At 44.5% G+C, this 12,495-nt stretch overlaps 1 protein-coding gene across 1 annotated transcript in view; it reads right to left on the bottom strand.

Annotated features, from left to right (window-relative positions):
• LOC6530268 (homeobox protein invected) overlaps positions 1-4,347 on the bottom strand; it is a 32,986-nt gene extending 28,639 nt beyond the window's left edge. Inside the window, exon 1 of the mRNA XM_039372404.1 lies at positions 2,783-4,347. Within this exon, the coding sequence (XP_039228338.1) occupies positions 2,783-4,076 (1,294 nt within the window). The 5' untranslated portion in view covers positions 4,077-4,347. The remainder of the gene's footprint in view (positions 1-2,782) is intronic.
• Positions 4,348-12,495: the final 8,148 nt, after the last annotated feature.

Consider the following 12,495-nt stretch of genomic DNA (forward strand, 5'->3'; position numbering starts at 1 on the left):
AAACAAGGCCGTAATTAAATATAGTTGGCTTGTCATTTTTTAGGTTACTTTTAATGATACACCCTGAAAAGGGTAGCTTTTTATATCAAATGACTTTACGTTTTTGCCCAAGGGAGCCGCAAAAAAGTGCTCACTACGTATATGAAACTGTAAGTTAATTGTTTTTTCTACAAATGCGGTTTTTGTTTAAGACCAAGCAAAAAGCATGCCTCTTTATTTCATCGTTGGTTTGAGTAGACATTGATTAATCCTTTTGGACCACGCAAAAAGGCTATCATAAATAATTTCTACATCAAAACAATAAATAGAGCCACTCCCTCTCGTGCTCATGCTCCAATGAAATTCATGAAATATGGCCTGGCAATTATTAAGATTAAACGCAATCTTGTATCGATTATCAAATGCTTTTTGCGCTTTTCATACAATGCCATTAATCTGCATCGAAAATGGCGCACAAATAGACGGCACATATGCAGTCGGACAGCTTCCCATATGTTAGCCATATATCATGTGGCCCACAAATGGCCGTTAAGTGCAATTAACTAATTTGTTGTCGAATGTACGTTTTTGGCAACTGTTTTAATCGCCTACGCGCACACGGAATATGTTGCATTAATTTGTCAAATTAACACCTTTGTTGGGTTGTTGGATTATAAAAACTTTGAATATTTTTCCCGACAGCGGGGCCGCAGTAATTTTTCAAAAGCAACAAATTTATGACTTTTATTCGAGCTGGCATTTTAATTCGCCGATTTTGTAGCTGACTGGCTCAAATCTCACGCTAAATCATTGTTTGCCATAGCAGCCGCAGCCACAAGCAAACTCCATGTAGCCCATATAGTCCATATAGGCACTCCGAAAACGTTTCCGAATCGGAGGACCGACGACGCCATCGCCTACAACATTCATTCAAATTATGGAACCGCACTGCGATCGAGATCTCGTTTTAGTCACGCTAAATTTATACAAAAAAGCGCCTGGAAAAAACCTAAAAATGAAACTGAGAAAATGAAAAAATGAAAAAGCCACCACAACAATAAACACACCTTAAAACCCCGGAGCGAGTGAGACGGCCTGTGTGGAGGGGAGCAACAAAAATCGGTTGGAGTTAATTAGCGAGCGCGACAAAACCCACCCAAAAGCGTAGATTTATGCACTCGGAATTCGTTTTTGGGGCTTCAGTTGCGAGACTCCACCAAAACTCCCTAAGTAAATATGGGTTTGACAACCATCAGCGTAATGAGTAAATTGCCAGGAAATTATTCGGATCCGAGTTTATTTGGGGCAAGCCAAGTTCTAAGTTCCAAGTTGTGTAATTGGAAATTGGTAAGTGTTCAAGGGACAACATTTGATGGGTGTATTACAATTATTTACTCATAATGCAACGTAATTTTCCCCGAGCTGTGTATTTAGATCTATAAAACGTGTGGATAATTGGCTAAAACTGTCGTTAGTGCCTAAACCGCTGAGCTCGGCAATCTTACAAATTGCATCCAATGATACTTAATAAAGCAATTAATTGTAACTCGCTAAAGATGAAGTAACTCTCGTAATAACATATATGACCATTTAAAGCTGATATTGTAATTGAATAATGCTATTCTCAACTAAGTACTCTGTTGAACACCACAATCTAAACGTTTTAATATTGTCCCATAATAACAAGTATAAAATGCATTCAATCAGTTAAGTAAACCCTTGGCAATTCATTACCGATGATGAACTAGCACAGCAAGCTAATAAAGCTAAACACCTTAACAAAATAACTGCCATCAAGTGGCTTAAATCACTCTCCATTCGCCACTTGAACCACATGATCCATGGATTCACTCGAGATTCCAGGACATTAGCCAAAAAACTATCAAGGCATCCGAATTGCTTGTTCAAACAGCAATAAGCCACCCCATAAATGAGCTGACCAGCATATGGAGCTCAAAACACCCACCCACCCATTCGATTTCCCCCCGAAATTTCAGCCATGAAATTATTAGGCAAACGATTACGAATTCCCTGCGGTGGCATAAACTAAATTCATGAGAGTTCCATGATTGCTGGGAGATTGTTTTGGGGTTGTTCCTGGGTTGGGGTGGACCTTCACACACAAAAACACACACGAGGTGGCAGGGGCGGAGGTGCGACATAATGAGCTTAAGTTATGTTACATAAGCCATAAGGACATGAAAACCACTCGAGCAGACACTTCACATCGGGGTGAGTGCTTCGCCTCCCTTTCGCTCCCTTTTGCTCCCCTTCGCTCCCTTTCGCTCGCACTCACTTCATTTCGGTGGTTGGCAAACTAATGAGCTGTGGGTTGCTGTGGTTTGGCTCCGTTCGCCGGCTCTGTGGTGTCTGCCGCTTGTTTGCACAACCGCTTTATGAGCCACCACTCAACAGATCGTCTCCTCGAGTGTGTTTGAGTTTGTAGAGAGAGTGAGTGACTGTTTCAGCAGAGGATGTAAGATGCTTCAAAAAGTGCAGAAAGTATTCACAAAGCCATAAAGTAGTATTTTAAGGCTGCAAGGAGCAGCTGATGTTGAATACTTGGAACCATGCTGCACCGTCGGATTTATAAAGCCTAAACTTCTTCATGAGCAGCACTTCAAATCAAACACCAAACTGAGATTATTAATTAAATCACCCATACGTATTACACATTTCATCAACTTTATTTTCATTGACAAAGTTCATAGAAGGGTACAATATTACTTCACCAATATTTGTACAAATTTCCTTTTTGCTTCACAAATTACATAACTAAAGCACTCTTTTCACATGGACTCACCTGAGCTGGGGCGATCGCTGTAGCGGGTGCAGTACACCCACGCTGGCCAAACGATGGGAGTGCCCGAATCCTCGCCGGATTTGCCGGATGCTCCTGTGGCTCCCGCACCTGCCGCTGGAGGTGGCGACTTGACCAGATCCACCGGTGCCCCCGAGGTGTTGGTGGTGCTGCTGCTGGTGGCGGTGCTATTGGAATCGTTGCTGTTGCTGCAGATATTCGCCAGCGAGCTGGAGAAGCTTAGGCTCGAGTTGGCGGCGGCATTACTTTGAGCCAGATTCAGTGGTTTCCCGGACTTCTTGGGCGCCTTGAGGGGAGATCTGTTGCCATTGGTAGTCGCAGAATTTTTACTGCTGCCAGTACTGCTGCCACTCACACTGCCACCTCCGATGTTGCCACTTAAAGCGCCAATCTTGGGCAATCGGGAACCAAAGTCCGCCTTCAGGATATTGTCTATGCTGAATTTGAGTGCCCTTTCGTGCAGATTTTCATTGTTATTCAGGTGATTCTGCAAGTGATGATGGTGATGGACCTGGTCCCTTTGCAGTAGCAATTGCTGATGGGGATGCGGGGCTCCACCTGGTCCCAGGCCCAATGCCGTGGCCGTCAGCTGAGCCAGTGCATCCTGACCGCTGGGCACTGTGGCCACAGCAGCCGCCGCCATTGCCATTTGCAGCTGTTTTCCCGCCGCCGCTGCCGTGAGCGCGTTCACCCTGGCGGCGGCCATTAGATGCATCTGCTGCTTCATCAGCTCCTCGGCGTACAGCTGGGACTTCCGCAGGAACTCCTCCTGGAAGGTTCCCGTGGACGGAGGCAATTGCAGGAGATCCTCAGGCGATAAGGGCGGACCTTCGCTGGGCGGCAAAACAGTGGTGGCGGTGCTGCTGAATGCCGACGGTCGGTAGATTTGGCTGATCAAAAGCCTCTGCCGGGCCTGAGCTTGAGCGGATAGCGCCGCCTGTGCCGCCTCCGATTGCTCCTGGCCCACACTCAACACACTGTTCTCACTGCAGCAGCTGGCTGGATCCTCCAGGTCCAGATCGTGCTCCTCCTCGGCCTCCTCATCCTCGATGTTCAGCTGCTCCTCGCACTCCGTCTGCTCGTCCTCCTCATCCTCCCGCACTTGCGGCGAGTTGCCCGGCTGGACAAGCGGCAAGGGCAAGCAATCCGGATGCATTTTAGCCACTTCCTGGCCACCTCCGCCCGCTCTCCTCTCCTGCGTGTGGTCCTCAGCCTCCTCCAAGGAGGGAATAGTCAGCTTGAGCGGGGGCGGTCGACTGCTGGCCAAGGTGGACATCAGTTTGAGGGCTTAGGACTTCAGCTCGAAAGTTCACAGGGAGCAAAAGCCGACGGCATTGCAGGGTAGCCAGAAAGCATTAAAAACATTAACCACAGCCCAAAGATATCACTTCGATTGGCAAATACGCCGCGCTATCGTTTCGATTGACAATTGGTTTTGCTTTTGCTTTTGGGTTGGGTGATAAACTTGTCGATACCGACGTTAATCCGCTCGTCCGTTAAAAACGTAACGTGCGCTGTTACGAACCGCCGACCAACTGATTCTCTCGCGAACTGAATAGCAAAGCGAGACGGCTGCAGCTGAGAGCCGATCCAAAAAGAGAACTCTCTCTCGCACACGCTCTCTCCCACTCTCCGTCCCGCTCTGGCTTTTCGAACATCCAATCAGCGGTTGCGGGGCGTGCCCTACGGTTGTCCCGCTCGCGCACACGGCCTGTCGCCTGTCAGTTGAGGTTATGTTAAGTGTTTGTATATTTGTTAATTAAGTGCGTCGTCGCCCCACAAAGAAAAAAAAACGAAAAAGAAGGAAAATAGGGATAAGAACTCCACTCCATTTCCATCTGCGCCTTGTCGTTTTGATTATGCGCTGCAGCATTTAAGTCGTAAATCTCACTCTATGTAGGCTGCTCTCGCCGCCCTCCTCCTCCCTCTTCTCCTTATCCACTCCCCCTTTCTTTCGCTCCTCTTTGCGGTCTGGCATCTGCAGTCCTTTTTTGCTGGCATCCTATCCGCCGTCCTGCATTATATATCCACACACACATATGGAGTGTGTGCCCGTTTATATACAACACATGCCACAGCTTCCCCGTCTCCCTCACTCCTTCTCTCATTCGCTTCCTTTTACTTGTTGTTCTTGTTGCCCCGATACAACGAACATTTTTGCGCTTTTTGATGTCATTGTTGTTGTTAGCTGCGCTTTATAAATCACCACCACAATTTTTGTTGCCCCAACATCTGCCGTGATTTCATAATTGCTTTTGATGCTTTTTTGTCGCCGTTTTATTGTTTGTTGTCGTTTTGCCTTCACACATCCCATCGGACAACATTGATGATAGTTCTGCGTAAATGAATACCAATACGTGTGCAATTGCATACGCCTAATCAGGGGCGTAGTTTCAAACACACTGAACAGGGGCTATGGTCACAACATTTTTTTCTGCATTTCAAGACTTCTTAGTAATGCAAAAATCATTATAATTTTTCACCTCAAGCCAATCAATATGTACAATGAATATAAAAATCAAACCTTTGATTTCCCTGATATCAAGTAGTAAGTAATAGTTAGAAATTTAGCAAACATACACCAAAATTGAGCATGGAGTACTTATACATGATTTATATGATCATTACTTACAAAAGACATTACTTACAAAAAGTCAGTTCGCAATTACCCTCCATTCCTGACCAGTTTGAGAAGCCCCTTCTCCCGCCAGTGAAAATTTGACATACGTATGCTTGGGCTTGTCTAATTGGCCAACATATTGCATTGTTGCAGTGCTTTGTGCTCATAAATCTGTATTTAGCTTTCCTTTCAAGTATTTGTGACATTTTTTGTGTGTGGCATGTGTGGGGTGAAAACGGGTTTGCCTTGTTTGAAGTGAGCTTATGCAGGGCATACCGATCCCTCTGTTAATTAAATCAGAAAACTTAGTTGTGGTCCACGAAAAGATGTCTAGGAATGGCTGCATTCATTTGCATTATCATGCTGCGGACCTCTTTAGTGATACAGTAGAAATCGGTTAATGGATCATATTTCATATCTGGAATCGACTATCAAAGTTGCACCTTTTCCCCGTTATCACCGACAGGACAGATTGGTCATAAAATATCGGAATTCCAGCGATCTTTTTATCGCTGCTGTTGAACCCATAAAGCCCGAATCATGGACTTTTTCGGGCTGTCCGCGCGTAGTTATCGCTTCGAATTGATCGGCGGAACCACGCCCCGAAATGCAAACCCATCCAAGCCAGTTTAATAACTTTGTTGCACCATTACAAAGAAGCCAGTGCCAGATGCCGACACTGCGATAATATAACCGATATAACCACCGACAAACGAATTAATCAGACTTAATTTCCAGCCCTCGACAAAAGAAACAATTATACATCGCGATTAGGGAAAGGAATGGAGTACAGCAAATAGTTGCGTACAGTCGAGCTTCTGTCACGTAGCCCCCACCATTTATTTGCCTAAAGACTCGAACATTATCTCTTACCGATCATTACCATTGTTTGCGTGACTTACAGCTATCGCAGCTCCAAATTTTAATGTGCTAAATGGCTGTTTGAGTTACAGAAGTTTGACTGTGGTAACCCAAAACCACGAATTATGAATAAAATTAAACGCAATTGCTCAAAATGTCTGAAAAGCCAACTGATTTCCCCCCGCTCGCTGCCCTTCACCCCAGCCATTAGCTGCAGATTCCATCCGAAGAGGAGACATGATTAAAGCCGCGCACGAAACGCTTTTCACATAAAAGACGCCGCGGAGCGTAAGGCGATCTCGCTAGTTAATCGCGCAGAAAATCTTCATCAGAAATGGACGGAAACCAAAGGCAAGCAAGAGCAACAAAAAGCTTCGCAGTAAAGTTACTCAAACTAAAATAAATACAATCAAAACATGAAGCCTACAACGCAGGCAATAAGTAACAACGACAACACAACGACAACGACAAAAGAGCAAAGCGCGCCGGCAAAACATTACAAGACCTCTATCTGCCTCTCTTTCCCTCCGCACAGCAACAACAAATAGCATAATCGCAACGAGTGAGCGAGCCGGCCAACTCCTCCACCGCCCGCCCCTAACAGCTCCCCAGCTCCCATGCTCCCAAGCTCCCCACTGGGCGCACAATTTAGATGCGCGGCAATAGATAAACTTAAAGAGGCTTTTATTTAAACAAAGCGCAGCAGCATCGCAAGAAACGCCAATGAAGCTGCTCACCGAGGCAGACAGAGAGTGAGATTCGGGCTCCTAGGGGAGCGGACTTGCCAGAACGGAGGTTGGGGCGACAAAAAACGGTGCTTTAGCATCTGAAACACTTTAAAGGTTCTTTGGACAACTCGTATTAAGTAAGAAATTACTATTAGCCTAGGAATAGGTGTCTTTTTTTCGTTTTCGATTCTAGCCACGCAATCTTAAACAATTACCATGTTTCCTGTTCGGGCGCCATGTGACATACAAATATAAGCTTATTGGTTTAAGCTTATTACACTTTCTTTTGTTTGTAAATACATTAGGTTCAAGAAAAACCTTTTCAGTTGTCATGAGAATTTAGTATACCAAGTTTTTTAAATTATTGAAAGCAATGAGCTTTCAAGGATCCCTGTTCGGGCGCCATAACACATATGCCTATTTTTGCAGGAGCAGTTAAAAAAATTTAATTTTTATAGTGTGCGAAAAAGCTTTTCAGCTTCAAGAAAGCAGTATTACGCCAGATATCCACTTGGAGTCCTTGAATGCAGCCCTGTACCAGCTAGCAGTAGCTAAGTGCGCCGAGCTGGGGACCCAGAATGGGGACCCAGAGTTGAAGCCTGATCTCTGAGGTCTGCTGCTGCTGCTGCTGTCGGCCGAAGCGCAAAAATGTATGTAGCTTACAAACGAGCAACATCAGAACAGAAACTGAAACTGAAACATAAACGGAACGGAGCGCGGATTGGTGCTCTTTTTCTGGCCCGCCAACAGGATCAGGATCGATGGCCCTCGTTAGGTTCGCGGCTCTTTTTGTCAATCTCATGGGATCGTGGTGCTGTCGCTCTAGCTATTTACCCGACAAATGGGGCTCGCCTCGAATGATCTGTGCAGATCTGGCTATTCCAGCGCCCAAAAAGTAGCAACTCCGTCGTTGTGACTTTGCCGCTTTTTGTCTCTGTTTGCGTTCGTAGTTGCTGCTATTGGAGCTGATCTTTTAATCGAATCGTAGCATTTATTATGTTGCGACTGGGGATTGGATGTGGATTGGAGACTGTAATTGTTGTGATTTTGTGGCCAGTTTGTCTAATGTCGTTTAGCAAACAATGGACATGGCTGTGTCATAAGTTAACAACCAAAAAACAAGCCGAGCAACAAATAGCTGGCATTGGTTGCGAAAATTCAATTCGTAATTCATAATTCGCTTTTCTGCTTGTGCAATTTGGCTTTGACGTGCGTTGTGATTCGATTTGATTTTGTTTTGATTGGATTTCAAATTTCTTGTCTCAATTGAAATTTGCATAATTTATTCGCTTGAGAGCGTGCAGCTCTAATTGCAATTAACACGTGACGACGGCAGTAATCATCACCATCACATCACCGTCAACAGTGGGGACTCCCATTTGAATCCCATTCCATTATCCCATTTCTCCATTCCCAACTCTGTTCCACTTGTCGACAGTTTAGAGAGAAAAATCAATAACAGGCATGTGGAAATTGTATTTAATTGACAGTTAAATGGTTTTCAACTCGCCATGGAAATCGATTGGGCTTGGCCCGCAGATGCCATTGTGCCATTGGGGTTGTTGGGGCTTAAGGAAAGGGGGTTTTACGAGGGGTGGTGCGTAACAGCCAATTAGCAGTGGAAAAGTTTTCGAGGAAAATTAATAAGTAGGAAATACCGTACATGTCAGAGGGAGGCAACTGATTTGTCAGCCTAAAGTGAAGAAGTGGTTTTACAAAAAACGGGGCGGAATATTTAAAGCAGTTTAATGTGCTAACCAGCTAGGAACTAAGAAGAGTGCCAAATGAAAATTATTTAAATTGCTATTGAACAAATTAACATAATTATAATTTGAAACTTAACAGATATTTTACACGCAGGGTGGAACTGCTAAACATCATTTTCACTATCAGTCATGAATTAATTGTGTAACTAATACTACTTATTTGTACGCTTTTGTACGATTCTTAGGCATATTCAAGGAGTTGCATGTCCGCCTTAGAATAGAACCCTTTCTTATACCCTTACCTGCAGCGCTTCCATTGCGATTCCCCAAGGCATATATGTAAGTAAAACGCGACATTTGAGCCCAACTGACAATCACCTAATTACATGCACAAACACCGCCGCACACACTCTAATTGAAGTGCGAGTAGTGCGGCGACACAAAGAGCGAGACGGCCGTTGGCAGGGGGAAGTGGGTAAGTGGGGTAATTGCAAGGCGATGGCCTGTCATCAGTTGCCGTGTGTGTGGCTGTTGTTGTTGTCGTTGTCGTTTGGGAACGCTTAAGCAAATAGCATTAAATAAAAGGTTAATAAATAGCACAAAGCACACACTGCGGTCGAGCGAGTGAGCGAAAGGGGTAGACAATATGGCCGACAAGGCTGACTTGTGTGTGACGTGCTGGTGCGCGAGAGGGAGAGGGACAGGGAAAGCTCGCTGGCTTGCGTGTGTGTGAATGTGTGTGAGTGTGTGTGAGCAGGCAGTTTGTAACGCCTGCTTATTTATGCACGAGGGAAAGAGAGGACGAGAGAAGGGGGCACTTTGGCGGGTCCTTTCAATTCAGCCGTCGCTCCTCCATGCAAATGTCAATTGTCAGTTGTTGTTGATTTAAGTTTATTTGGTACAACAATCAACTAATTACGGCTTGTTAAATTGCAGCCATTGAAATGACCGTTTAAACCATTCAATTTCAATCGCATGCAATTTACCCATTCCCTCTCTCTTGCGGTCTCTCTCTCTCTCTCTCTCTCTCTCTCTCTCTCTCTTGGCTCACTGTCATGTGTCGTTGGCGTGGATACTTATTTGATTTATTCCCGATACTGACCAGAGCAATGGTCATCGCAAATCCACTGTGAAAGGATTGAGCATTTTGGATTTGTACTTTTGGCTTACAACATTTTTTCATACTTTCTGGCGCTAGAATGTGATAGTAAAACTATGAAATACGCTTTTGCGATCATTTTTGAAACCGATCGATTGGGATGAAAATTGGGATGTGGGTAAAAAGTGTCCAGTGGACTGCAGAGCATAAAGCTGCGATGGAGTGGGTATTGATCAGCTTTCACCTTGGGAATTGCCGTAACGCCTACGATCTGTGGCCTATCATCAATAGGATCTGGCAGGCAAACCAAGACGAGAAACAACAAAAGCAACGACGCCTCTGCAATTTGTTGTACACGAAATGCAATTTGCTTAAAATTTATCGCAATTTAATCATCAACATGGAAATATGCCCCCAAAGCGGACGAGGGAGTGAGATGGAGAGCCCGGGGCGAGAACGAGACGGTGCGAGTGCAACAAAACTATTAACGCCAAACGATCGAGATGCCGGCCAAGATCTCGCTTCTTCTCCCCCTCCGCTTCTTTCTTCGTCGCAAGAAGGGGTTCCAGTGCTCTTTCCACCTGCTCCCACCAAACGCTTCGGGCCAAATTCGCGATGGCAAATGTTTTCATTCATGGCATCCGCAAAGTACATGCAAATGGAGTCGAATAGCAAATGGCCTGTACATTAAGTTTTATTGCAATGGTAATCAAGAGAACTCAATGACTCAATCTGTTCTTAACAAAGTGCCACTTTTGTAATAGAGTTTTTCAGAGTAATTAACTTAAGATTAAAGTCGAGAACCGATTAAGCAAGATTTCATTCACCCATTCCATTTTTTTTATTTGTGCTTTGAAAACTTATTTAGTTCTTAGATATAAAAACGTTTATAACCAAAATAGATAGAATCTGGAAAATATCTATATACCTTGCTTCTGATGTTCCCCACAGATACCCTGTAATGGCAAAGTTTAAGAGAAACAAAAGGTCAAGAGACCCAGCCAGGAAGAAGAAGCAGACAAAGCCAGGGATCAGCGAAGAGAAGAAGGGGGCTCTCGAGAGGCCACAAGCCATAACCGGGAAAATTAGCATTTTTGCCACATTTAACGGTTTTTGGTTTTTTTTTTTCGTAAAAGCCACCGCTTCATTGCATTCAAAATTGATTTGTTCATGACGAACTCATTTCGGCGGGGGTAAGTGGGGTTTTGTTGCGATGGAGGGGGTAGAAATAGCCAACTGCTGTTAACCCCAGGGACGAAATGCCAGCGATGAAAGCGGCTCGAACGGGCACCGGCAATTAACCAAAAAAATTTAAACACACTTAACGCTTAATTGGATGGGGTCAGTGAGGTAAAAACAATGAAAGACAAAGAATCCGCGTAGCAAGACTACATTAAAATGCGAAAGAAAGCCGAAACTGCACAAAGGAATATGTGTTGGTATTTAATCCAAGAGTTTCGGACATTGACACATTCAAATCGATCAAACTTTTTGTGTTCGCTGTTGGGCGCCAAAAACTCATTTAAGTTTTGTGACCGGAAAGTGTCAAGTCACTGTAGCGAACGACAAAAGAAATACACATTTCTATTGATATTTGCACAAAATGACACTTCTGATTGCTGGTGACATTTGCACGCGACTTTGGAGCTTAAGCAATTTTGAAATTTATGTACAAATATAGGTTTTGAAAGCTTTATATAAATTATCCGAAGCGTATTGTGTTGGTTATGTATCTATTTATTTTTTAACTTTCAAGCTAGCGTCCTGCATTCTACATTGTCTGCATAACAACGTTCACTCCTTTAATCTTAAATGGCTTTCACAGCTCTGACAGTCCTCGCTAATGAGCTGCTAACTGCACAAAAAAGCTTAAACTGATTTTCCCATCAATTCGGAAACACCACAGAAAGCACACATGCAGCCCGACATGGCTGCATTATAATAAACATCATGTCAAGCCAAAAGGTCAGCGGCGAAAGGAAAGTCCTCCGATATTCACACAGCCTGCGGGTCTCATCGATACGGATTCCGAATGCCATTCCTGTTCCCAACCAGCTAACAAAAGTGGCTTAAATCAACGGATGGCAATGCTAACGAAGCAGTCAGCAAACAACAAACAAACTGCGACACTCGGCAAGAGGAGCGGGCAAGAGCTGGGCAAGGATGGGGCTGAAGATGAGGAGGAGTAGCCAGGAGTCGGCACCTGGAATTGAGTGCAAAATATGGCGCAGCAGCGACCAGGATTACACTGATGGAAAAAACCTAAAAGGGCTTCATGGGAAAACTTACTACAAGTTGTTTTTGAATTTAAGGTAAATAACATTGAGTTATCTAGCATTTTTCCGAATATGGCATGGTTTTTAGAATTATGAGTTCAGCACCGAAGTTTTGACCTCAAATTAAGCGATAATTTTTTTCACTGTAGGCAGTTGGAGGAGGTACTTCTTATGTCTTGTCTGGGCCATATCCATGTTACTTAGCGTCTTAGAGCAGTTGGCGCGTCATGTAGCCAATTAAAAAAAGCGAAAAACGACAAGCGCGAAGAGCGAAGACTGCAGAGCGGAGAACGGAGTTTGGAGGATGGAGAATGTAAAAAGGGGGCAGCAGAACTGGGGGCTGAGATTCGACAATGGCGGAGGCTGGAGGTGCGGCAACTGGCTGTCCTGGTCACGATCTCTGCG

The sequence above is a fragment of the Drosophila yakuba genome, chromosome 2R, assembly GCF_016746365.2.
Source record: "Drosophila yakuba strain Tai18E2 chromosome 2R, Prin_Dyak_Tai18E2_2.1, whole genome shotgun sequence".
NCBI classification, from domain to species: Eukaryota; Metazoa; Arthropoda; class Insecta; order Diptera; family Drosophilidae; genus Drosophila; species Drosophila yakuba.